The sequence below is a fragment of the Sturnira hondurensis genome, unplaced genomic scaffold (genome assembly GCF_014824575.4).
Source record: "Sturnira hondurensis isolate 20B ecotype Veracruz unplaced genomic scaffold, ASM1482457v3 Scaffold0019216, whole genome shotgun sequence".
Taxonomy (NCBI): Eukaryota; Metazoa; Chordata; class Mammalia; order Chiroptera; family Phyllostomidae; genus Sturnira; species Sturnira hondurensis.
The window spans coordinates 6,825,857-6,851,601 of NW_028091847.1; the positions used below are offsets into that span (position 1 = coordinate 6,825,857).

The 25,745-nt window shown below is 43.4% G+C and overlaps 1 protein-coding gene across 1 annotated transcript in view; it reads left to right on the forward strand.

Moving 5' to 3' along the window:
* Positions 1-25,745, forward strand: part of KCNH1 (potassium voltage-gated channel subfamily H member 1) — a 320,423-nt gene that overhangs the window by 43,949 nt on the left and 250,729 nt on the right. The window contains exons 4-5 of the mRNA XM_037027620.1: positions 5,678-5,806; positions 13,733-13,851. Coding sequence (XP_036883515.1) covers positions 5,678-5,806; positions 13,733-13,851 — 248 coding nt within the window. The remainder of the gene's footprint in view (positions 1-5,677; positions 5,807-13,732; positions 13,852-25,745) is intronic.

The window sequence follows — 25,745 nt, forward strand, 5'->3', positions numbered from 1 at the left end:
GTTAAAAATGCTTTCCTACTGGCCTTCTCCGTATTTAAAATGTGAATAATGTCTCAGTCGCAGCTTCGCCTTACAGAGTGTGAGAAGCAAATCATGATGCGTCAGGGCTTGGCCTCATTGTAAGCACTTAATAAATGATAGAATTATTTTCATTGTTGCTTCTTTTAGGGCCGGTGCCAATGGCTCTTAATTACTATAATAGGTAGTTCCTATCATTTTTCTTTACAAAAGTTTAAAAAATTTCTTGGCCACCCTTCTCCCTTTATTTTTCAACTTGAATTGAAATTCAAGTTGCTTGGAGCAATTCTTCAAGCTCCAAGAAAAACAAAGGAAGAAAGAACAATTGAGATTCTGATTGAAATTGCATTAAATTTATAATATTAAATGGGGAGGTCTGACATCTTACAAAATTGAATCTTCTTATCTACACACAGTGTAGCTGTCTCTGTTTAGATTTTGCTCTTTGCTCTTCAATCAAATTTCCCTTATGACACCGCTTTAAGGTTTAATCACTGATTTCTCTAGCTTTCCCCTTGTTATGGTTGAGACTGGCCTTCTTCCTTCAGAACAGGTGGGAGCAAGCTTCGCAGCTTCATTAAATGCCTCAAGATGTATTATCTTTATCAGTCATTAAAACAACCTTAGGAGGTGCGATTGAGCATTTCGGTTTCACGGATAAAGAATTGAAAAGGAAGGAAGAAGGCAAAGCCATCATTTTAAATATCTATGTATCAAACCTGAGTATATTTTTACTTAATCTTAAGTAGTCCTATTATCCCTGTTTTACAAATGAGGAAACTGATTCCTAGGGAAGTTAAAGTGACATGGCCAAGCCACAAAATAAAAAAAGATACAGGGCCCAAATCCAGGGCCTAGGATTCCAGATCAGTTGTTCTAATGGCCAGTGGCCTCTACGTCCTTCCAGGGCCGTCTCATCCTCTCTGCACTCGTCATTTGTCTTAATGAAATCGACCGTAGACCAAGTGATCTGTTCCTGGGGGCAGGCTGCCACTCCCTAGTCTAGTCTCTGGACCTATCCAAATGGCCCAGCACATGCAGCCCCTCCCAAGAGCCAATCACAGCCCCTTGGTTGATTCTGTTGCTATGGAATGTGGCCTGGCTGCCTGGCTGGATGGTTACAGAGAGTGCCTGGGAGGAAGGCCAGAGTGGAGAGAAGATTGATGGAGGACAAAAATTCTCTCATGCACCTGCGTCTTGTTGTGTTGGTATCTGACTGCTGGGGTTGAACACCCTGTGGCAAGGTTAAATTGTCAGGTTCATCGATACGTGACACAGTGGAACCACGTAGGGGTGAGAATCACAGAGTGACGAGAAGGAGGAGCCTGACTTGAACTGTCCCTTCCCCGGGCGTCCTTGGCCAGGACAGAGCTGCTTTCCAGCAGCGGCAGCCTTGGCTCTCAGTAGGACTGCCAGATGCTGGGTTTCTCCTGGATTTGGGTATTGATCTCCTTTTACCAGAAAATGTATGATTGGCCCTTTGTCCTTTTCACAGAAACAGGACATGAAGTACTTGCTTTTGCTGGGTTTTCCACTGTAGCTCCTTGGGGGAGGAGGTAGAATTTTAAATTCTTTTTAAAAATTGTGTGTGTGTGTGAATATTTGTGCATCTATTTTATTACTTGGATCTTGATGGAATGGGTTCTGCTGCAGAATCTGGGCTCTAGGAGAGATCCCCGGAGGCCAACTGCCCAGGCCTCTGCCTCTGGGCAGGTGTATGTCTGAATAGAGCCAAAGGGCTGGGCAGTGTTGTTGGGGGCCCCCAGAGGGGTAGAAAGGAAAGTGGGTGGCTGGGGCCCCAGGCTCTGGATGGTTCCTAGTCACTGGAAGCAATTGTTTAATATATTGAAATTTAGAGCAATGCTTCACTAGTTAAACATGCTTTGCTTTTAAGAAGGAAAGTTAGTCTGCGATATCTAGGAAGGATTCATGTTTTCTTTTAGGAGAATTTCAGAAGTGAAGATTTAAGCCCATCGTATTTGCTTTTTAGATTGTTTGGTAGTGATAATTGGGAAGAGAGGCAGGTCTAAGTGACGGTGAAGGTATTGGAAGCAGGATTGATTCCTTTGAAACTCAGGAAGCGTTTCTAGAGCAGCTAGCTACCCTGCCGAGGTCATTGAGCTTCACCAGGTCAGGATGGCGGCCCCTGGAGTTGAGCAATGCAAGGCCCAATTCCCCCTACGCATAATACTACATTAGACACCATTGTAATGTGGGGTGCAGGATGCAAGACAGAAAGTGGATCAGATTTCCTTGGGGTGGATTATGATTTATTTAAAGAAGCAGTCCGCAATTATTAAGGTTTGAGGGGGCCACTCCGTAGCACTGTCTTTCCCTTCCTGTGATTAGAACTAATTGAGAGAGAGGTGGGAATCTGGCAAATAGGGATTATACTATCGCCTTTATGAGTAGTAAGGCTGATCCTGGAAAATGTAGTTCATATCTGTGGGCAAGAGAGTTTTGCGAAAATAAAGAAAACCTCAACTAAAATGGAGTCAGGAGGGCCTGTAGGGGGAGCTCTTATGGCTTACCACTTCATCATCAATTGCGCCAAACTGGAAGAGACCCACCCATAGCTCAAGTCTCCAACAGGAATGTTTCTACTTTATCATTCCAGCAGTAGGAAGGATGGTGTTTCTCCTTGCCTGGCAACAAGTCAGTCCTTTTCGTAACTCTGCCAATGAAAAGCACTGCATTTGGAACTTTCTGTTTTCTCCAATGGACTGTGTTTCTAAAAGCCCAACTCACAACCCCCCACCCCCCCACCCCCAACCCACCTCTTCCCTCTAATAAAAGAACATTTCTCTTCTTAGTTCTTCTTCAGGCTTGCCTATGGTTTTGTCATAGCTTGTATGTCCAGAATTATAATTGTCATTCCCAGATAAGCCCATTTTTGCAGGTAAAATAATAGACACTTTTATTTTTTGAGGTCAACAGTTTCTTAAAGTAAATCCTGGAATCAGACAGACTTACCTACCCATTCCAGGTAGCAGTGGAGAACTTCAGTTCTCTTAGCAGCCGTCCTCCCTGCCCTCTGCCCTCTCCCCTAACATTTATAGAGTGGGAAAGCAGAGCAGAATATAGACTAATATCTAAGAGAGTAGAAGGGGAGAAGTGGTCAAGCTACACATGTCCAATTCTTGCCCCCAATTTACCAACACAGGAAAAAGGCCCAAGTGTTACATGGAAAGATGTTCCTCTACAGGGAAACACCATATCAGCCAAAAGGAGGTTCCCTCCCTCAACAAGTCTGAAAAATCAGCCGGAGATGAACACTGAGGCAATACATACTGACTATATGAATTTTTGGTACAAGACACATACTTAGATACTGAAAAAGGATGTTTAATAAGGGGATATTTCTGGAAGCAAGCAGTGGGCATAATTTAGTGGAGAGAAGCACCCAGCTTTTAAACAGTCTGAGCCGATGAAATGGGGAGAGCTCATGATGAGCTTGAACTGTGCTAAAATGAAAAAGACCTCCCAATGTGACTAACATGGGGTGCTCATGATCTGCAAGACGTGGGTTAATGCCGTCGATCTCAGTAGTCATCAATGCAATATAAAGATTAGACAGTGTTGCTCCACCTGGAATGGTCACAGGCATGGGGCTCTGCCCATACAGAGAAGTCGGGGGCCCATAGATGGCAGCTGTGAAGGGAAAGGTTCTGGGGATTCCAGCAAGACAGGACTGCTGGTGTCAGACATTACGAATGGTGGGCCTCTCATCTGCTTTGTTCCTAGTTCAATAAATCAGAAGTGCTTTCCGGCTTATCTCCTCAACAGAAATTCACTTACAGTTTTTTTGTAGCACAGAAGGAAAACGGTTTTTTGACTTGTTTGCTTTCTGTCTTACCAGCGAGGAGACACCTGGGATCTGTGGGTGTGTAGGCTCAGTTGTGTGGTGCTTTCTTCTGAGTTTTCCGTTGCTTAGTTGAAGATGGTTTTAAATCCCACAACTTCTGAGTAGGAGCCTAGGACAAACAGTAACACAAACTTTCCAAAAACAGTGGATAATTCAGGCCACATTTTCTTGATTGTGGAACGCCATTTGTGAATTTTGTATGGTGGATTTTCCATTCAAACACATTTTTCTTAGTGACATAACCCACTTGTCTTCTAAGAGCCCCCAGAAAATGGCAGCTGAAAATTACAGAAAGGGGAAATGGACAGAGAATTAAAGTGAACTACAGATGAACACACAGATCATTAAGATTTAGGGTGAAATTTCTCACTTAATCTATTTGCTCCCTGTTTTATGTGGGTTAGTCATATTCACATATGTGTAAATGGTGCGGCTAGATATGTAAACTAGATATTAAATTAGGCTGGCTAATCCTAATATTGTGGGATGTCTGTCTGTGTTGTGTAGCATAGAGGTTAATGTGATTTCGGACAGAGAGACCCAGGTGACCTCTTGGGGATCTGTTTCCATCTCCAAGATTCAGTGAGTTATTTGCTTGCTACCTCATAAAATAAAATAAAATAAAATAAAATATTGAGCACAGTGCCTGGAATGCCTAGAAGCTTCTGTAATATTTAACAACACAGAGGAATATTTACTGTATTTTAACTTGAAAATGATTATAAAATAGTACGTAAAATACTATCCAGTAATACAGAATTCAACAAATAGTTATTAAGCTCTTATATGCCAGATCCTCTTTTAGGAAAAAAGATACAAGAAGAAAATAGGGAAGAACTTATCATTACTTTGTGTCTCATTTAATTTGGGGCCACAGAATTAATTGGTCCATCTTGCTGATGTCCTCTCTAGCTAGAAAACACTTGTTTGCTTTCCCTCGTTATATTTCGGAAGCCAGAGGCTGACTTTGTGTAGGTATTTGGCCATAGAAACCTGAGTGGGCATCTGAGAAGGCAGTCAGACGAACCCTGCCCAGCTGCTCCTTCTGTGGATCAGCTCAGTGCTTTGGAGAAGCTCATTTATCCCCGACTTTCGCTCAGGAGCAAGGACTGGAAGTTGAACGCCTTCACTGAGTACCCTAAGGCACTAATGTAATCACCACCCAAACCCACCTGGAGACCTCCTGCTCTGGGGGGGCCTTTGCTGGGAGAGTCACTGCGGTGATTCTTTCCCTTCTTAATGTGTTGTCCTTTGCTATTGTTTGGACCTTTTGGATTTTTATTTTAGGGAAAGAGACTTAGAAACATAGTTTTTGGTCCATGGCTGATTGAGCACATGAACCAACCTGATGAATTCCCAAACTGGATTTTGACCGTGGGGCCCTTTGGGAAATTTGGGTTTGCATGGTCTGCTGGCCATGCTGGCAATGCCCATTCTACTCCTTCGCTTCGCTTGCCCACTACATGGTCTCAAGTAAGTCTGCAGGTCTCTATACCTTACTTACTACCAGAGGTAAGGGGGATTTTCAACCCATTTTCCAATCGTTTCATGAGTTAAGAGAGCTGCACTTACAAAATTATTTTAGTGAAAGAAATGCCCCGCTGAGTAGTCACTGTGAAAGTTTTTATTCCAGCGAGAAGGGAAATTAATGGTATAATAACCCCAACACCTGAAGAAACGAAGCTTTTTAAAGACTGAATTAATATTTGTAACTATTCATTCCCAAGTCTTTGCTTCCATGGCCCCACAAATGAGAATGCAAATTACTGACCAACCTTTTGATATTTCTTTCAGGGACACCTGTGTGGTTCTTTGTGAAAATTGCTCCAATTCGAAACGAACAGGATAAAGTGGTTTTATTTCTTTGCACTTTCAGTGACATAACAGCTTTCAAACAGCCAATTGAGGATGATTCATGTAAAGGTTTGTAATTCTGATTTGTACAAATGTATTTATGCCTTTTTTTTTTTGCCTGCATGGTGACACGCATTGTAGAGAATTTGAGGTTGCCAAGGCGATCTCTGCACAAAGATCAAGATTTAAACTTTACTACTTACTGGGTAAAGCATTGTATCACTCTGGGATATATGGAGCAAGGAGAAGGGGAGGGGGAAAAAACCTTGTTGAGGAAGGCATTCCACTCAATTTTATACCTTTTCAGGTTAACCCTTTCCGATACAGTTTAAACAGAAGAATGTAGTTGGGTATCTCTGGTATCATAAGAATCTTTCTGGGTTTTCACATGACAGGTGTCAGTCACCCAAGTGAGGCAGTCCACGCCACATTCATCTTTTTACATGCACATTCCTTTGGCTTTGACTGAGTTCTAGCATTTCAAGATTGCTGAAGTAGGCTTTCGTTTATTTCTGCCTGTGTGGTTGTGTAAGTGTGCAGCCAGTTAATTTACAACACTTGAGACGTGGTATGAATGAGCATGAGTAACGCTTCAGCCTGTATCATTTAATCATCTGTGACCACCGAGTTGAGCACTCACCGCAGCCACATCGCATGTGGGCGTTGTTTATGGAACACCGTTGACTGGGAAAGGATTTCTAGAACAACTGTACCCCTGAAGAGGATATGCAAAAGACAGCATGTTACCCCAAGAGGCTTGGGATTAGAGGATGTCCCAGCACCTTTTTCCATCCCTCTTCTCAAGTGTCCACTCCGGATAAGAGGCTAGGGGCGAGTTCGTATTGCAGTGCGTCCTGGCTCTGTGGTGGACTGCCCGGCCCCGCCGGAGAGCTCTGCCCCTGCGGTTTTCGGACGTGCAGCAGAGAGAGGAGAGTGGAATCCCGAGGAGTCAACCTGGGGTGCAATTATTCTCGAAGTCATCAAACTGTGATTGCTAAATGGGCATTATAGGAGGAACTAAAAAGCATTAATTATGTGGATGCTCTCTCAGGGGCTGGGTGCTTTGGGGGTTTAAAATCCCGGCACATTTGGACGCTCACATTTATAGAGCTCAGAGAACAATGCTGGGTATACCAGTGCATTCTATTTTTTAAAACTCCCCGATAGTGTAATAAATCAACTGCAGCCTGACTTTTGGTTTTTAGACTACAGCAGGTGTAAGACCTCACAGCCAGTGTCTCGGCCTCCTGCAGTTGCCTTGTCTCCTGCAGATTTGTGATTCCCTGAGTTCTTGTTTTTGACTCAAGGATTTCTCAGTGCAACAGCTATTACGTGGCAATGGACTCGGTTGCGATGAAGTGTTCTCTTGCTACCGCCTAGGAAGGCCATTTGCTTTTTTAAATGAATAAACTCAGAAATAATATTTTTAAGGGCATCAGATATGTTGACACTTCTTTTTGCCAGTTTTCTCTGAACAATTTAAAATACGTGATTTTTGTCGAGTCTCCTCACTGCTGGGACATTTTTAGGTGACGTGGAGGTGTTGTTTCATAGAAAAAGGCATACTCAACGGAGAGTACTCATCATCACATGTCGCCTAGTGTCTGCATCTGATTTTCACAAAACCCGAAAGAAAAGTCATGTTGTGTGTGACAAATGAGACTCCCTTATGTGAGTGATGTGGTGAGACTCACTTAGGTTTATTTTCCAGAAATAAAATGCTCTACTTCATTTTATCTGGCTTAGTGATGTATTTCCTTTTTGATACAGTGTTGGTGTACACACACACACACACACACACACAGTTACCTTTTAGCCAAGGGAACCAGATATTACTTCTCTTTGTGAAATAAATAGTAGTACACGTGGCTTGATTTGTAAAAATTTAAAGCACACACCACACACGTGAGTCCTCCGTATAGAGGCGCTGCTGGTGCATCGTGCCTCACACCTCCTCCAGGACGCGTCTTCACAAGCCCGTCTGTTGGCAATGCCACGGCAGGTGTGTGCAGGCTTTTACTTGTCATGTCACTGTGCCCCTGGCCCGTGTTGATTTGGTGATCTGATTAGGACAAGGTCAGATTTTATGCTCGTCTGTTTGTGATGGAAGACCATGATAATTCTCCAGGCCTTGCACATGGTAAGCCTAGAAACTGCAGTTCTGGCCATGAGGACCGCACTGAGATGGCAAACGTGCTGCCCCGGGGCTGGGCTGATCTCTGTCTTGACGTCTCTCCCCGGATGAGCTCTCGAGTCGTGCAGTCCCCACAGATCCAGTGGGGCTTCGGTACAGCCCTTCTGTCTGCGTTTAGAGTCTTAAGAGTCTGGACCCAGGCTTGTTTCAAGTTCCCTTTTGAGCTGGAATGGAAGTGTGGATCACCCAAACCCCCAGAAAAATCCCCAGATAACTGCTCCTTGGCGTGGCAGCACGAGATGTTGTCCCACCATGGGATTAGTCTTTTTAAAAAGTCAGTTGTGCTCTGATTGTCTCTAAATGACTTTGTTTTCTCTGACCATGTAGTGCCAAACTTTGGGCTTGGGAGTGGGGTGAGTGCATCCTAAGAGTGGATTCAAGGTGCCACTTGGTGCCTAGTGTTTTCCCACAAACAACCCACAAAGGGGAAAACACATGGCAACAGTTTATATAACACCCGACAGACACCGAGTAACTTGCTTTTTCCCTGGAGCTCCAAGCACAGGCGATAGGCCCTGGGAACGCTCCCTGAGCCCCCTCTTTTATTGATGTTTCTGTCCTCACAATCCTTTCAATGAATTATCCAGGCCCCTGACCCCCTCATCTTCTCTTTTCCGTCCATCTTGTGGCTTATTCCCTTGCACTCTGACAGCAAGTGCCTGCAGTTGGCATGGAGCAGGAATGAAGGTCGAGCCAGGTTTGCTGTTTGGTAACAGCTCTGATGTGTGTGTGCATGTGCATCTGTGTGCATGTGCACGTGTGTGTACATGTGCACGTGTGTGTGTGTGAAGGCTGAATGAGAGAATAAATGGGAATTCTTGGTTGGAATGAAAATCTAGGATGCTCCAGAGGTTTCTTTTGTTTCTTATCACTTGCTTTTCTGTTATTACGGGTAATTGGGAGCAGCCTGCAGAGTGTTTCTCTCTTCCCCATTCTCCCTTGTGAGCCAGGAGCCTTGGGCGAGTGTGTCGAGAAGAATCCCGGTATAAGGCTCAGGATCTTTTCTCTGCATTGCTCACCAAAGAATGAGTCACCCTCCTTTTTTTCTCTTATCCCACCAAGTAATCTCATATTAAAGGAGCAAATCCATTTTCAAAGATGCAAGTATTGACTTCTAAATTTATAGTTAAACCTGAGCCAAAAGCAGACAACAAAAGGAATGGAAAACTCCAGAGGAGATTTTTGAAGGCCAGAGATGGAGAGTATTTGGAAACGAGGGTTCTGGCTGGTGTAACTGCCAACCTGTCTGTCTGTGCCTTCATGCGGGATACTTGTGAGGCGCTCTTGGGAAGAAACACAGTGATGGACACAGGCCATAGACCCCCTCTCCCCTCCAGTATTAATGCTTATTTTGTTCCCTTAGGATGATGGAAAGGTGACAATTTTTTGATGGCTACTTGAAGACATCATTGTAGATTTCAGGTCATTTGTACCTTAATCGGGAGAAGAAGGGGGAGGAAGACTCCAGGGCATTTAGGCGGCGTCCTTCCTGGTCCCATGTGTCTGCTGTTCCCTTCTGTACATTGAGCTATGGCACCAGCTCCTCTAAGAGAATCTAACTCTAGCGATCAGGACAAGCCTGGCCTGGCAGCCTTCCCATGGGGTGGGGAGACCTTACAGGAGCCCTCTTGTAACTTCTACTCAGAGGGACTCGGCGTGACAAGGAAGGGCCTGTAGATTAGTCTTTTCTGGTACCCCTGGACCTGCAGCTCATCCCAGAGCCCTCTCTTCTGGCCTGTGAGGGATATAGGCTTGTGTGGGCTAAAGTAGCCCAGTGGGGGACTCACCCCAGTTGGAACCTGCAGCCATGGTGGGGTCAAGGAAAGGGGGTGGGTCCTTGCTGAGAGTGGAGAAAAGACCCAGAGGGTACTTTTGAGTGACGGTTAGATCGTGCATCGTGCCCCCTCCTTCTGTCCTTTTCCTTTCATGCTTCCCCTCCCCCCGCCACCGTCTTCTCACCCAAAAGGTACCCAATAAGTGTGTGCTGAATGAATAGGAGTCTGCCTAAGGAAAATGGGTGTACACAGGAGGGCGTGGGCAATTTTGCTGGGGGTAGAGTAGTAATTGGAAAAGGCTTCCTGGGAGGAGGGTGTGTCGGCTTTCTTTCTTTTCTTTTTTTTAAGTTATAGGTTACTTTCAATGTTATTTCGTATTGGTTTCAGGCATACAGCGTAGTGGTTAGACAATCATATGCTTTACACAGTGTTCCCTCGATACTTCCAGTACCCACCTGGCATCATACATAGTTCATACAATTATTATTGACTATTTCCCCATGCTGTGCTTTATATCCCTGTGACTATTTTGTAACTACCAATTAGTGCTTCTTGATCCCTTCACCTGTTTTCATCCAGCCCTTTTACCTTCCCCCACTGCAGCTGCCTTTTCTAAATTAGGTTCTCATTGGGGTGTCCCCTCCCTGTTGGCTGATTGGATAGCAGGAGATTTGTTTTTTCCAGGGATGTTTCTCCTGATTGCTCTGCTATAAGGGACATCGTTGGTCCACGTTGTACGGTTTATCATCTATCAAACCCTTTGGCTTCTCTGCCTGTGTTTTTAATTTCATTGCATGGCTGTTCCTGCAGCCGCCGGAACCAGGAACCCGGAGCCACCTGGGTTGCCTCTTCTCTCCCTCCGCAGCCATTGTTCACGGAGCTCTATAGCCTCCAGCTGTGTATCTGTTCTCAAGTTTCCCCTGGTTTCCACCTGGCCCCAGGTGGTAACCTGGGCCAGGCCCACACAGTGTCTTGCCTGGGATCCCGACATCCTTTACCTGTCAACCTTTTGTTTTTATGTGCACTACCCACACTGCCATTCTGTCCTTCTTAAAAGAACTCAGTGTACATTTCCTCCCCATCATATTTTAGCTCCTCCCATGGTTCTCCATGGGTTTTAGGATGAAGTGCAAACCCCTTAACTTGCTGTCGAGGTTCTCACCATCTAAGTTCTGCTCGATTTGGCCCCTGACAGCCTCGTTAGCATCATGTCAGGCCACTGTCTGCCTCTCCTCCCCTGCAGGCCCTGCCCCACTCACTCGACTATGTAGATTTCTTCCTCTTCACTGACATATTCCCCAGTTTTGTGATTTTCTGCCTTCATAGATGCTCTTCTTTCTGTGTGGAAGTCTGTCTCTTTCTTTCTGAGTTTTTAACTCCTACCCATCTTTCACAATTTTGCTCTAATATAACCTCTTCTTGGAGGCCCTCCTTCACTCCCCAGCCAGGATTAGGTCCACCTTCTCTGGACAGTCTTGGCTGTAGTGTTCTTTACTCACGTCTGTCGTAGAACTTAGCTTACTGTTTGTCGTGGTTTTTTATTTATTTATCAGTCTTCCCTACTCATGTGCACGCTCTTTGTAGCCAGAGTCTGTATCTTCTTCGTCTCAATGCCTAGCCCTCTGCCTGGTATATAGTGGTGGTGTTTATAGAATTAATACAGGAATGAATGAAGTTGTGTCATCTGGTGAGGTAAGGATTCCTATTAGAAAGTGTCTGCAGCTCAGAAAGGAAAACTGAGGGTGGAATTTGGGAGAGAACTTATTTCCTTCCTTCAGCACAGGCAGAGTCTGCCCATCTTGGTAGAGGTGTAGTGGAGAATTTCACATTGCTTGTCCATTTCTTCATCCAACACTCATTCACCCTCCTATGCCCTCCACTCAGCCAGCTCTTTTGGGAGCCACATTCTTGAAAAGCGACTCAGGATTAAGGCAGAGACCGAGAGGCTAGCCTGAGCCCAGAGAGATACCCACAGGTCCAGGGATCTTTCATTACATCCTCTTGCGCTGTATCGGCTGGTGGACCAGGGCTGCGAGCTCCCTGCCAGGCAGGGTCTGGGGTGTCTGCTCTGCCATCTCCTTCTCGTCATTGGTCCCAGAGTGTGGGTCATGGTGGAGGTGGTGGTGATGGTAGTGGAGGGTGGGGTGGGAGGGGAGTTGCAGAAAACCCTTGTTGATATTTGCATGTATAGCTATTTTTTATCTGATTGGGAAATATACTTTCTGCTCTTCTTGAAAGCTTTGTAGAATTCAATCCCAGACCGGCAGAGTCTGGGTTGTCCCTTCCTATTAACATTAGTGGGACCCCCACAGCCAGACCACCACACTCCTTTTTGCAAGCTGACTCCAGCAGGCCCGTTTTTTTGCTAACCAGCATGAGGATGGATGATAAAAATTCTACTCTCTTTTATTAAAGCCCAGAACTTCTGGAATGTGATAAAAAGAACTTATTTGCTATTCTTGCCTTACTGACAAAAATTTATCCAGAGTGTGATTCTTAGAGCTTGTTGCAAAGACAGGGCCATTCTTCTGCTTAACGGCACTGTCCTCTGGATAGTGGAAAGGTGCGCCAGGGTAACACTTGGCAGATGAGAGTTCTGCGGCCAGGTGCTGAATACTGCCAAACCTAAAGGACAAAAAATAAAATTGCCTTGTCCCACTTTTAGCTGTCATGTAAAGATACTTGCATGCTCTGTTTATTTTCTGGAGACCCTCCACCCCAAGCTTGGCCTTGAAAACTCCGACAGGCTTTCAGGGGTTCCATGAGGCCATTGCTGTGGTCATGACCTTGATGCAAATGGGTTCTGTATTGGAATGGACAATTGTCTTTGGGGTCTTTAAAAGATCACTCATACATCTTAAATTCTTAGTAAAGATTACTCAAATATCTTCAATTCTGGGGTTCTAGTGCAGGCTGGATTAGAAAAAGCTCAGCATTTGACTTTTCCTGGAGGCCTAGTACAGAGGCCCAAGGAGGCCTCAGGACAACGTGTTCCAGCCCATCAGTCAGAGCCCACTGAACTTAGCTCCTTTGTTTTACCAGGCAAATGTACCCTGCTTTTAGGCAGGTAGAATATTTTATTTTTTCTTTTTTTAAAATTTTATTTATTTATCTTTAGAGAGGAAGGGAAGGAGAGAAATATCAATGTATGGTTGCCTCTCATGAGTCCCCTGCTGGGAACTGGCCTGCAACCCAGGCATGTGGCCTGACTAGGAATCGAACCGCGATCGTGTGGTTCGCAGGCCTATGCTCAATCCACTGAGCTATACCAGCCAGGGCGTTTATTTTTTCTTTATAGATGAGATCATTAAGACCAGACAACTTAAACAACTTGTTGGAGACCACAAAGCAAGTTGGAGGCAGATATAGGGCTTCTATCTAGATTTCTTTCTGGGCTCTGGATACTGAGTTCGGTACTAGGCTCTCGGAGTTTCTAGTCTGAAGGGGACCTGTCACCAGCCATCCTTCGCCCATCCCAGAACAGACTAGAATCTGCCAGTGCTTCTCCTCACCTATCCACCCATTAAATTCATTTCTTATTCTCCTAGCTTTGGAGCATGCCACGCAAAGAATGGCCATGTGATTACCTAGCTATCCATTTAAAACCTGGAACCAGCTGGGTCTCTGCTAGATCAGACGCGGGGCTGGGAAGAGACTTAGCCAAGGCAGAGAGTCGGAGAAACACCTCGATTGCTTCTAGTATCTGGCTGAAGAGCCTTGGGCCAGAGTGCAGAGATCTGGATCCTAGACTGTAGTTGTCTAGGCACTCTATGCCTTGCTTTTCCTTTGGAGACAGGTACTAAAACCTGCCCAACCTACTTCACAAGTTATGATTAGGATAAAATGGCAATGCAGGGGAAAGTACATGCTACAGAGATCTGGGTGAGCCTCTGCGCTTTTCTGAGCAGAGAGCCTTCGTTGTTCCTCCTGGGATCTTGGGAGGACAAGGCGGGTGTCTGCTGCTGAGTGTCCATGTACCCTTAGGATGTGCTTGAACTTGTCTTTTTTCTCTTCCACGTGCTCCAGGCTGGGGGAAGTTTGCTCGGCTGACCAGAGCCCTGACAAGCAGCAGGGGCGTCCTGCAGCAGCTGGCTCCCAGCGTGCAAAAAGGCGAGAATGTGCACAAGCACTCCCGCCTGGCTGAGGTAAGGGCAAGGGGTCCGTGTATCTAACACCTCACTTCTCTGAAGTTTGGGGGCTGGAAAAATGGTACAAAGCCAGTGTGCTGGTTTGGAGGGGACTTTCGGGGTCCCTAGACTTTTGTCCTGGCTGGGCTACACGCTGCGATGTGTGACTTTGGGTAAGTGATCTTTGCAGCTTTGTACTTTGCCGCGTGTAAAAGGGACTGGGGACAGCTCTCTTCTAACGTGTTTGAGCTCACAGGGGTGTCAGTTTGTGTTTTTGAAGGAGTATGGAAGGAGCTGGAAGTGCTGTATATACAAAAGGGATTGTATTGTAGACCATACACAATTTTTTAAAATTTGAGCCATACATACTGCTAAAGGAAAAGAAGATACAGGAAGCAAAAAGAAAATAAAAATCACCTATGATCCCACTAGCCAGGGTGGTGCCCCCTTTGGCAGGGACAAGTCCTTGGGTGATGTTCAGTCTTCCTGGTATCCTGTAACTGAAATATTTAAAATATACAAACTATAATGAACACAGCTTACATTCGATGATGAGGGGATAAGAGAGAGAAGAAAATGAAAGTATTTGCTTAACATATATACACATGTATATGATATATATATGCAAACATTCATAACAAGATAGAAAGTACTCATAACTCTTAACCTGCTCTACAGTTTTCTCCTCTTAGTGTCTTCTAATGGACTCTGCAGGTTACTTATTCATCTGTTGTTCACTGATATGTGTACACACTGAAAACAGTGTCAGTCTCACAGTACATGCACATCAGTAGTGTGTCTTCCTTTTTTCCTGATTGATCAAATGGATGAAAGAAAGGAAATGATATTAGTGGTTTTGTGTACTTGTCTGGCATAAGAAATTGCTCATTATTTGGCAATGTGAGGCAAACATCTGATTCACAACCTGGGGCTCGTAAGTTTTAGCTAGTTTGGCTAGAGGCTTACCAATTTTCTTGATCTTTCTAAAGAACCAGCTTTGATTTTGTTGATTTTCTCTAGTAGTTTCCTGCTTTGAATTTTATTGACTTCTGCTTTAATTAATTATTTCCTTCTGCTTACTTTGGATTTAATTTGCTCTTTTTTTTCTAGTTTCCTAAGGTGGAAACTTAGATGATCAATTTTTGATCCTTATTTTTTTTCCTAGTATATGCATTCAACGCTATAAATTTCCCTCTACATACCGCATTCACTGCATCCCACAAAGTTTGATAAGCTGTGTTTTTATTGTCATTTGCTTCAAAATATTTTTGAATTCCTCTAGAGGTTTCTTTGCTTCCATATGCTATTTAGAAGTGTGCTGGGATTTTACAACGATCCTTCTGTTCTTGATTTCCAGTTTAATTCCACTGTGGTCTAAGAGCAGACATTGTGTAATTTCTATTCTTTTGCATTCGTGAAGGTGGGTGTTGTGGCCCAGAACGTGGTCTGTCTTGGTGAACGGTCCACGTGAGCTTCAGAAGAATGCATATTCTGCCGCTCCGCTGCTGCTGTTCGTTATAACCGGTTGATGGATGGTGCTGCTGAGTTCAACTAGTTCCTTGCTGATCTTCTGCCTGCTGGATCTGTTTATTTCTGATACAGGGGCGATAAAGTCTCCAGCTCTAGTAGTGGATTTATCTCTTCCTCCTTGCAGATCTGTCCGTTTGTGCCCCACGATTTTGATGCTGTGTTGTTTGGTGCATGCACTTAAGGATTGTTCTGTCTTCCTGAAAACAGACCCTTTTTCATGATGTAAAATGCTTTTCTTTGTCCTTGATAACTTCTTGCTCTGAGTCTGGTCTGTCAGAGATGAATATAGCTACTTTAGCTTTCTTTTGATTAGTGTTAGCATGGTATATATTTCTTTGCCCTTTTATTTTAATCTATATTGTATATTTATACATCAAGTGAGTTTCTTGTAGACAACATATAATTGAGTCACTTTGATAATCTGTGTCTTGATTGTCATTTAGATTATTGATGTTTAAAGTGATTATTGATATCATTGGATTACTATCTAACATATTATATTGGTTATTTTCTATATGTTACCCTTTCTCTTTGTTCCTATCTTATCTTCCACTCTTTTCCTGGCTTTGGTGGTTTGAATTATTTTATATGATTCTGTTTTTACTCCTTTCTTAGCATATCAGTTATATTTCTTTTGTTGCTTTTTTGTTAGTGATTGCTCTAGAGTTTGCAACATACATTAACAACTAATCCAGTCTACTTTCAACACTGTGCTGCAAGTACTTTATAATAACAAAATATGCCTAATCCTTCTCTTCTGCCACCCGCTTACCCACCTTTTGTCATTTATCCTGCTTGGTGTTCTCTGAGCTTCCCAGATCTGTGGTCTGGTTTCTGACATGAATTCACAGAAATTCTCAGTCATTATTGCTTCCAATATTTCTTCTCTTTCTCTCTCCTTCCTCTGGTATTCCCATTCCCTGTATCTTAACATCTTTTGTAGTTGCCCCTCACTTTTTGGATATTCTCTTCTATTTGCTGCAGGGGGTGGTCCTTCTCTTTGTTTTTCGCTTTTGGAGGTTTCTATTGTCATATCCTCAAGCTCAGAGACCTTTTTCCTTTGCTGTGTTCAGTCTACTAATGAGCCCCTTAAAGGCATTCTTCATATCTGTTACCGTGTTTTTAAGCTCTAGTTTTTCTTTTTGATTCTTTCTTGGAATTTCCATCTCTCTGCTTACAGTATCTATTCATTCTTGTGTTACTTTTTCCATTAGAGCCCTTAGCCTATTAATCGTAACTGTTTTAAATTTCTGGTCAAGAATTTCAACATCCATAAGTGTCAGGGTCTGGTTCTGTTGCGAACTCTGCGCTTCAAACTGTGTTTTTTTTGCCTGTTAGTATGCCTTGCAGCTTTCCATAGACAGCTGCACACGATGTACTGCGTAAAAGAAACTTGGGTAAATAGGCCCTGAGTGGTGTGCTGGTGAGGTGTGGGGGAAAAGAAGCATTCTATAGTCCTGTGATTAGCGATTTCGGTGGGCCTGCACCCTGGGCTCCGAATTCCACAAATCTATGAAAGAAAAAGGGAGGAAGCAGTCTTGGGCAAGGGAAGCCTCAGACCACAGTGCAGATGTGACCGAGGCCCTGCCATCCCTAAGGGCAGCTCTGCAGCAGAGATGGCCAGCTAGGGGAGTCCCCTGTGGGGACTTAGCTACCTCCTTGCCCAGGTATTGGCAGGTGCTTCATGGGAAAGCTCAGGTTTCTGTCCCTTAGGGAGCTAGTAGGAATCTGTCTGGTAACTGCACACCCTGCTGCTGGGCAGGGAATTCTTCCTGGAAGTAGGATCTGAGAGGAAGTCAGCCACCGCTCTGAGTCTGCCGCCACCTCGTTGCTGTAACTCATTCCGCCTTGATAAGGAGGAAGTTGTGGTCGGTGGATGATCTACTCTGTGGCCTTCCTGCGGGTGTGACCGTACTGGGGTTTGGGCCTGCTGGGACCCCTCTCATGTCATCCTCTCTCTGCATGGAACAGCTGTGGGGAAGACGTGCAGGGAAAACCACCTTATCTGTCACATCCTCTCTCTCCCTCCCCGTGAAGGAGCCAGGTCAAGGTGTGATCCAAGGTATGCAGTTGTGGGGGCTGGAGCACAGGCACATTCATTCAACTGTCAGGGCGAGTTAGTGCTGTCCCCGCTCGCAGCTCGTGACGGTCACCGCCTCATTACAAGGGCACTGTGTAGATGCCACAAGTGCTTCTGTTTTCCACGTAGGTGACGGGAGGGATGGACTGAAACAACACTACAGGTTACAACTCATTTGGCAACTCATTTAGCTGTGCGATTTGGGGCAAGTCATTTCACGTTCGAGAGCTCCCATTTCCTCCTTTGTCTTCTCTTCTAACGGAGGTAGGACGTGCAGATGAGACCACGTGCCCACAGATAAGCGAAGCATGAGGGAGACGCAGAAGGCACACAGTTTGGCTTTTAGCAAAGCTCAGCAATAACAGTTTAAACTAAATTTTGACCTCCGGTTCCTCATATCCATTTAAAAAGCTTTCTTAAGTTTCAGAACACACAGATTTTTTAAATCAGATTTTAAAACATAGAGGTATATAAAGTAGAAAGCAAAAATCTCACTGTTTTCTAAAAGTTACTGTTTAGCAGAGCGTGTGTTATATTACAAATATTTGTATATAGGATTTACATTGATTTTTTAAAAACAAAAATGTGCATCATACTATATATATATATTATTTTCAAATTTGCTTTTCCCCCCACTTACTGGCATCTTTGGGATATTTCGCTAAGGGCACATATTCCCTTTATTTTTTCTAATGGTACCTTTGTATTCTGTTGGATGACCTACTTCGCTGTCCCCAGTGATGGATGTTCAGGTTGTTACTGATCTTTGGTAATTACAGAGGCTGCTTCCGTGACTCTCCGTGAATGTATATTCAGAACTGTAGAGAGTAACATTCATTCATTTATACTGTCTAGATAGTAAATGTTAGTTCCTCACTTCAAATTCTCTTTTTTAAAATTAAAATGTTACAAGTAAAGTTTAGGTCCTCTTAAAAGTCATTCCCCAAAATAGTCATCACCTTGAAGTTGTGTCTGCTTGCTACTGGATTTTTAATATTCTTATTACCTATGTATTTATCTGTAAAACATATAGAGTATGATTATGTGTTTTTTTGTGTGTGTGCCTTTACACAAATTATATCATGTCGCTATTCTTGTATTTACAAGAATAAATACAACTTGTATTTTACACCTAACATTTAGTTTTGAAAGCTTTTTATTTTGCACTAATTACAGACTCACAGAATGTTGCAAAGCTAGTACAGAGGGCGCCCTACTCTTCACCCAGCTTCCCTCAGTGGTACCACCTTCCGTAGCTACAGAACCACATCACACCTAGGAAACTGACCTGTATAGATTGTTGTCAATGAAACCAAAGGCCATATTCAGATTTAATCAGTTTTCATATGCACTCATTTGTGTTTCTCTGTGTGTAGTTTTATGCCATTTTATTTCATGTGTAGCTTCAGGTAACCACCTCTATCACCAAAATCCAGCCTTGTCCCATCATCACTAAAGAACTCTGTTAAATACCCCTTTATCGTCACACCCACATGCTTTCCCTGGCCCCTGGAATCCATGGATTTCTCTCCATCTCTAGAATTCTGTTATTTTGAGAATGTTATATAAGGGGAATGATACAGAGTGAACCTTCTGAGATTAGCTTTTCCCAGTGTAGTGTCCATGAGATCCACCCAGGTGCACGTAGCAATGGTTTGTTTCGCGTTTCCTTGTGTTTGTTTAACCATTCACCCATTAAAGGATATTTGGGTGTTCCCAGTCTTTAGCTATAGGAATAAAACTGCTATGAACATACAGATTTTTGTGTGAACATAAGTGTTCATATCTCTGAAGTAAATGCCTCCAAGCATGACATATGTGTGTGTATGTCTGTGTATGCACAGAAGTGTGTATTTAGTTTTATAAGAAGCTGCCAACCTCTTTGCCAATTCTAGTTGGTTGTGTCACTTCACGTTCCCACCACTAATGTAGGAGAGGTCCAGTTTCTCTGCATGAATGTCATAATTTATATTGCCACTCTTTTTTCTTTTGGCCAATCTAAGAAGTATGTGGTACTATCTCATTGTGGTCTTCATTTCCATTTTATTCATGGCTAGAGATGCTGAACATCTTTTTATGAGCTTGTTTTTAAACTATGTATTCTCTTGTTGCAATGCTTGTTTGTTTCTTTTGCCCATTCTATTTTCTACTTGAGTTCTTTTATTTTATGCTGTCATAGGGTATATTGTATACACACACCCTTTAGCAGCTGTGTGTGAGAGACCTGTCCATTTCCCACATGCCATTACCACCTGGTAGTGTCAAGGTTCTAAATATTTCCAGTCTGATGGATGATAGTATTTCAGTTTGATTTACATTACCCTGATTACTTGTTAGGTTTATTAGTCTTATGTCCCTTCTTCTGCGTATTTTCCTTTCATAGTCTTTGCCCATTGTTCTGTTAGGTTATTTATCTTTTCTGGTGGATTCTTCCTTTTATTGTTTCTTAATATTTGTTATTTGTGTATAAATTTTTACTCTAATTGATACTTTTTCTTTATAGTATTCTGATTTTCTTTGACTTGGTACTTGCCTGGTATATTTTTTCTATGCCTTATTTTACAACCTTCCATGTACCTCTTAATCCATGTATATCTGCCTCTTGTTTTCAGTCCAGAACAATGTCAGCCACTTTGAGTTCTTACAGAACACTTAAACTCTACACCACTCTAACACTATGAAGGCATAGTATTAAACACATGTAAATCATACTTACAGACTCATCTAACAGCCCTGAAGGTGAGAATTTCTATTGTGCAGATTTTGAAATCGAAGCACACTGAGGAAGTGGTAGAACTGGCGTTCAAGTTCAGTCTGGCCTAAGATACTGTGTCCCAACTACCAGGTGAGAGAAGTTGGGACCCACCATTTCTCATCCCATAAGGAAGAGGAAAAAGCCAGTTTCCTAGTTATGTCTTTGAGATACAGAATGAGAAAAGGGGTGAGAAAACTGCTACCTTTTTGTAGGAGTTTTATCTGCTTATTTTTATTGTTGTCACTGATGTATCTGTGCTTATTTCTGGTATCTATTTTGTTGTTTTCTGTTTCTGACCCCCTTTCTTTTTCCTTTCTCACATCTTTTCTTCCTTTTTCTTCCTTTCTTTATTGATTTGTGTTCAATTTTTTTCTCTCTATTGGTTTGAAAGGTATACATTCTATTTTTGTTCTCCTGTTGATTACACAACTTGTATGCATGTTAAAATATATCTTCAAGTTAATCACTTTATATACTTCTCCTGGAACAAGACAAGGACCTAGAATATTTTCACTCTGAGTTATTTTCATCTATGCATTTTTGTTTTTCCAAAAGTAGTTTCTTCATAGGGAGTCTGAAAATAATAATTTTTTTAAATAGTACTACCTTGTTTTATTTTTTAATTTTTTAAAATATATTTTATTGATTATGCCGTTACAGTTGTCCCATTCCCCCCCCTTCACTCCCCTCCACCCTGCACACCCCTCCCCCACCATTTCCCCCTTTCACTCATGTCCATGTGTCACAGTTTCTTTAGATCCTGTATATCCCATGCTATTCCTGCCCTCCCCCCTGTCTATTTTCTACCTACCCTCTATCCTACTTATTCTCTGTACCTTCTCCCCCCTTCTCCTCCTCCCACTCCCCTGTTGTTAACCCTCCATGTGATCTCCATTTCTATGGTTCCGCTCCTGATCTAGTTGTCCTCTTAGTTTGCTTTTGTTTTAGGTGTGGTTGTTAGTAACTGTGAGTTTGCTGTCCTTTCGCTGTTCATATTTTTTATCTTCTTTTTCTTAGGTAAGTCCCTTTAACATTTCATATAATAAGGACTTGGTGATGATGAACTCCTTGAATTTGACCTTATCTGAGAAGAACTTTATCTGCCCTTCCATTCTAAATGAAAGCTTTGCTGGATAGAGTAATCTTGGCTGTAGGTCCTTGTCTTTCATGACTTGGAATACTTCTTTCCAGCCCATTCTTGCCTGTAAAGTCTCTTTTGAGAAATCCACTGACAGTCTGATGGGAACTCCTTTGTAGGTGACTGCCCCCTTATCTCTTGCTGCTTCTAGAATTCTCTTTCATTTTAATCTTGGCAAATGTAATTATGATGTGCCTTGGTGTGTTCCTTCTTGGGTCCAACTTCTTTGGGACTCTCTGAGCTTCCTGGATTTCCTGGAGGTCTATTTCCTTTGCCAGACTGGGGCCGATCTCCTTTATTATTTGTTCAAATAAGTTTTCCACTCATGGCTGTTCCTCTTCCTCTTCTGGTACCCCTATAATTAATATGTTGGAACATTTAAAGATGTCCTGGAGGTTCCTAAGCCTCTCCTCATTTTTTTGAATTCTTCTTTCTTCCTTCTTTTCTGTTTGGTCATTTCTTTCTTCCTTCTGGTCCACTCACTTGATTTGAGCCCCAGTTTCCTTTACATCACTATTGGTTTCCTGTGCATTTCCCTTCATTTCAATCAGTTTAGCCTTCATATGTTCCTCTAATTTGTGGCTAAAATCAACCAATTCTGTGAGCATCCTGATCACCAGTGTTTTGAACTGTGCATTTGAAAGGTTGGCTATTTCTTGGTTGCTTAGAATTATAGGCTCTGGGGCTTTGAGCTGTTCTTGAGTCATAATGTTTGGTCTGTTCACACCTGTTATGTATGAGGGGCGGAGCCTTAGGTGTTCACCAGGGCCGGGCGACCCGGTCGATGGGTTGTGACTTGGTCTGGATGAATGGTTCGTTGTTGTTGGACTTCCGTACAGTTCAATTTTCACTGTTTTGGCTGCCTTTTTGTTTTTAAAACTTAGCTGTCTCCAAATTTAGTTGTGGGAGGGGGCACAGTGTTTCCACCTATGCCTCCATCTTGGCCGGAAGTGAAAATAATAAATTCTTTTAGTCTTCGCATGTCTAAATATGTGTTTATCCTTTCCTCTCTCTTAAATCATAGTGGAGTATTTAATTTTAGGTTGATGGTTATTTCTCTTATTTAACTTATTCATTGAGTTATTTTTATTTTGTTTTCAATGTTTATCTTTTTCAGTCCTAGAAATTCGATTTGGCTCTCTTTTAAATCTTCCTGTTCTTTAAAAATGGCATCTTTTTCATGTCTGCTAATATCGCTTCTCTTTTTTTATTGCTTTAAAACTATAGGCACTCTTTAAATCCTCTTTCTTGGTGTTATTTCCTCTTGTGGTGAGTTTATCTGCAATTGGGGTTTTTTGATGGGAGTCCTTTGGGTCTCTTGTTGCTGAGGCATCTGCATGTGGTGGTTGAGTTTTCCCAGGCCACGTACTTACTATAAGGTTTCACCTGGTTCAGAACAGCCTTTCAGGGATGGGTTCAATCATGGGACTCCCAACCACATGAACAGCGTGGCTATTAGCTCCACACACAGATACAGCCCAAACTTGGGATTCTGATTTCTCGCGCAACATTTTTCTGCCCAAAGTTCCCGACCGATAGCCAGTTTCCTTTTCATGTCTTTGGGATATGGGGTGAGGCTTTTCTGTTCAGCGTTTCTCTATCGCCCCAGCAAGAGCATGGGGTTCCCCTCCCATCTGCCACAGCACATACCTTCTTCTGATAACCCCCTCTTCTGAGCTCTTTGCTTTAGCTCCTGCTGTGTTCCTATTATGTTTCTGGTACCTGAGGTGTTGACTTTAATTTTTCTTAAATTTTCTTTTCAAACATCTGTTTTAGTTTTTAAACAACATCTCAATGTGTTTGGTATAAAGGGATGGCTTACCATATTGGCTTAGTCCACTTGGTTGATTGTTAGCTCTCTAAATACTTGTGCTAGCATGTGCGTGAGAGATTACTGGGAGTGGAATTAAGGGGACAGGATATGAACATTGCAAACTGCATAGAAACTGTTCACGTGCACATGGTGAGGCTGTACGAGCTTTTGCTGCCTCTCTAACCACAGGTACCACCTCCTTCTCTCGCCATTACCCATAATCAACACTATAGATTGTTTTACTCAGTCTGTAGTTTTAACATTTTAATTGACTTTCAAAGAACATCTACTTTTTATGAACTGCACAGCATTGGACGTGATAACTACAGAGGATGCCTCCCTGACCTGCATGAATATGCTGCCACAGCTGTCCTTTCAAGGAACGTGCATGGGACATGCAAAGGGCAGCTGTGGCACATCAGTGGGACATGTATGAGGAGCACGAGGTAGCGCTGAGCTCCCTCCTCCAGGTAGCAGGATTCCCAGGTGATAAGCAGGAGCGCTGTTCTCTGTTGAGGGAGAGCAGAAGGTGGGTACAACTGTCCAGGCTGTCTGTGTCTGGGCCCCTGGTTGTCTGGTCCCACAGGCAGAATCCCCGGAAGAGGCTGCCAGGATGTATATGAGCAAAGTTGTTATCCTTTGTCCTAGAACCAGGCTCTCTGTGCCTTGAAATTGAGATTCCCTGTTGTACTTTTTTTTTTTTTTTTTTTACTTTTTTGGGTGTTGACTTTATTTGGCTCTTCAGACTCAGGGAAAGCTGACAGCAGTCCACGGGGTCTCACTGCCCACCTCACATTCACTTGCTTTATAGAGGAAAGTAACTTTGGCAACAGGAACTCACTTCTGCCACAAGTACCTGGGTTGGGAGTTCATTTCGGCTCTCATAAAGAGACTTTTTAAACACTCAGGACTGCGTCAATAAGGAGTAGGCTGTGCTAGGAGGTAGTAAGTTTGTCACTACCGGTGTGGTTTTGGATGACTACTTGAGGGTACAGTGAAGCCGAGCTTGGGAAGGGTGGCCCAGCCTGTGCTGGCCACCTCATGTGCCCTCAGGGCCCTGGTGTTCTTTCTGGCCAGCCCTCTCTTATCTGAGGCCTGGGGTCTTGTGGAGAATTCTTGGCTCTTTTTCTAAGAGGGCTGTGGTGTATGTGTGTTTCTTGTATTTTCATAAACTTTGTTTACTGAAGCCAGGCAGGGAGGAACTCAAATGTTCAAATGATGCCAGGGATCAACTCTGCACCTGATTTCAGCAAAAACGTTGTAAATGACTGGCTAAAATGAAGTTGGAGGATTTTCTGCAGGTTTTTGTATGTGCTTGTTTCCTTAGAGACGAGATGAGGTAGTGGAAAGAGAAGATTTGGAGTCAGACTGACCTGAATCCTCCTCCAAGTCATCACTACATTCCAGCTGTGTGACTTGATGAAAGTTACTTAGCCTCCCTCGTCTTCCTTCATCCTCATGAAATAAGGATACTACCTACCCTGGAGGGCCCTTGGGAGGATTTGCGGTGCCTTAAAAGACAAGCCTCATCTTATTACTCCCTGCTGAAAAATCCTTCAATGTCATCTTATTTCTTTGGATATATTTAAAATTTGCGTTGTGACTTACTAGGTCCAACTCCCCTCTCCAGCCCACCCCCTCCAGCCTCCTCCCTCCCCCACAGCTTTCTGCTCACTCTTGGTGTCAGCCAGGTGGCACTCCCGCTTCTCAAGCCCTCTCGTGGGTGCCCCCAAGCCTCGGGACATGCCCTTCCTCTGCCTGTAAGCGTTCTCTCCATTTGTTCCTTACCTGTTCTTCCAGCCTCAATGTAGACATCACACCTCCCCTGCAAGGCCCCCTCAGCGGCCCCCTACCCCAGGCCAGGTGGCACCACTTTTCATGTCTGATCCCCTTTTTGAGCATGCGTGCCCCTAGGAATGCTGTTGTTTAGTATTTGCCTCCTCCAGTAGATGAAGGAGGTTCGTGAGTAGCAGGGTCTCCTTGTTCGTTCCACACCTACCATGGAACACTCTGCCAGCATTTAGTGCTTGGTAAATGTTCATTAAATAAATGAAGGGAGGAGGAAGCAAGCACCTTGTTCAGTGCTTCACACTTAGTAGGTCTCCAGTAAAGAGTGCTTCCCTTTCATATTAACCTTCATATAAACCCCTTCCTCCCCTCATGAAAGTTGTCACCCTTGGTCATGGGTAATGGACCCAGGGGTCATTGGTCATGGTCATTTGTAGCTGATTTGATGATGATGGCGGTGTTTTCATGGCAGCCTCATCACAAGTCCTCAGTACTTGAATTTCAAACATATAGCGGAGGATTTCAATATAAAAAGGGAAAAGAATGCAACTGAAATATTTCTCAGTCATACTGGAAAAAACTGAGGTTTTCGTCCAATTGAATTTTAATATGGGCTTATATTTATGAAGGTGTCATGTGGATTTGTAGTTAAAACTGTGACATAAAGTGTATGGCTTAATATTTTGTTTCCCACTGCCTTCATCTCTTCCAATATAGGAGGGTACATCATGGGAAAAGTGCTAAAAATAGAGCCTGCCTGGTTGATGGAGAAGGGTGTGTATGACGGGAATTAAGCAATTGTTTATCT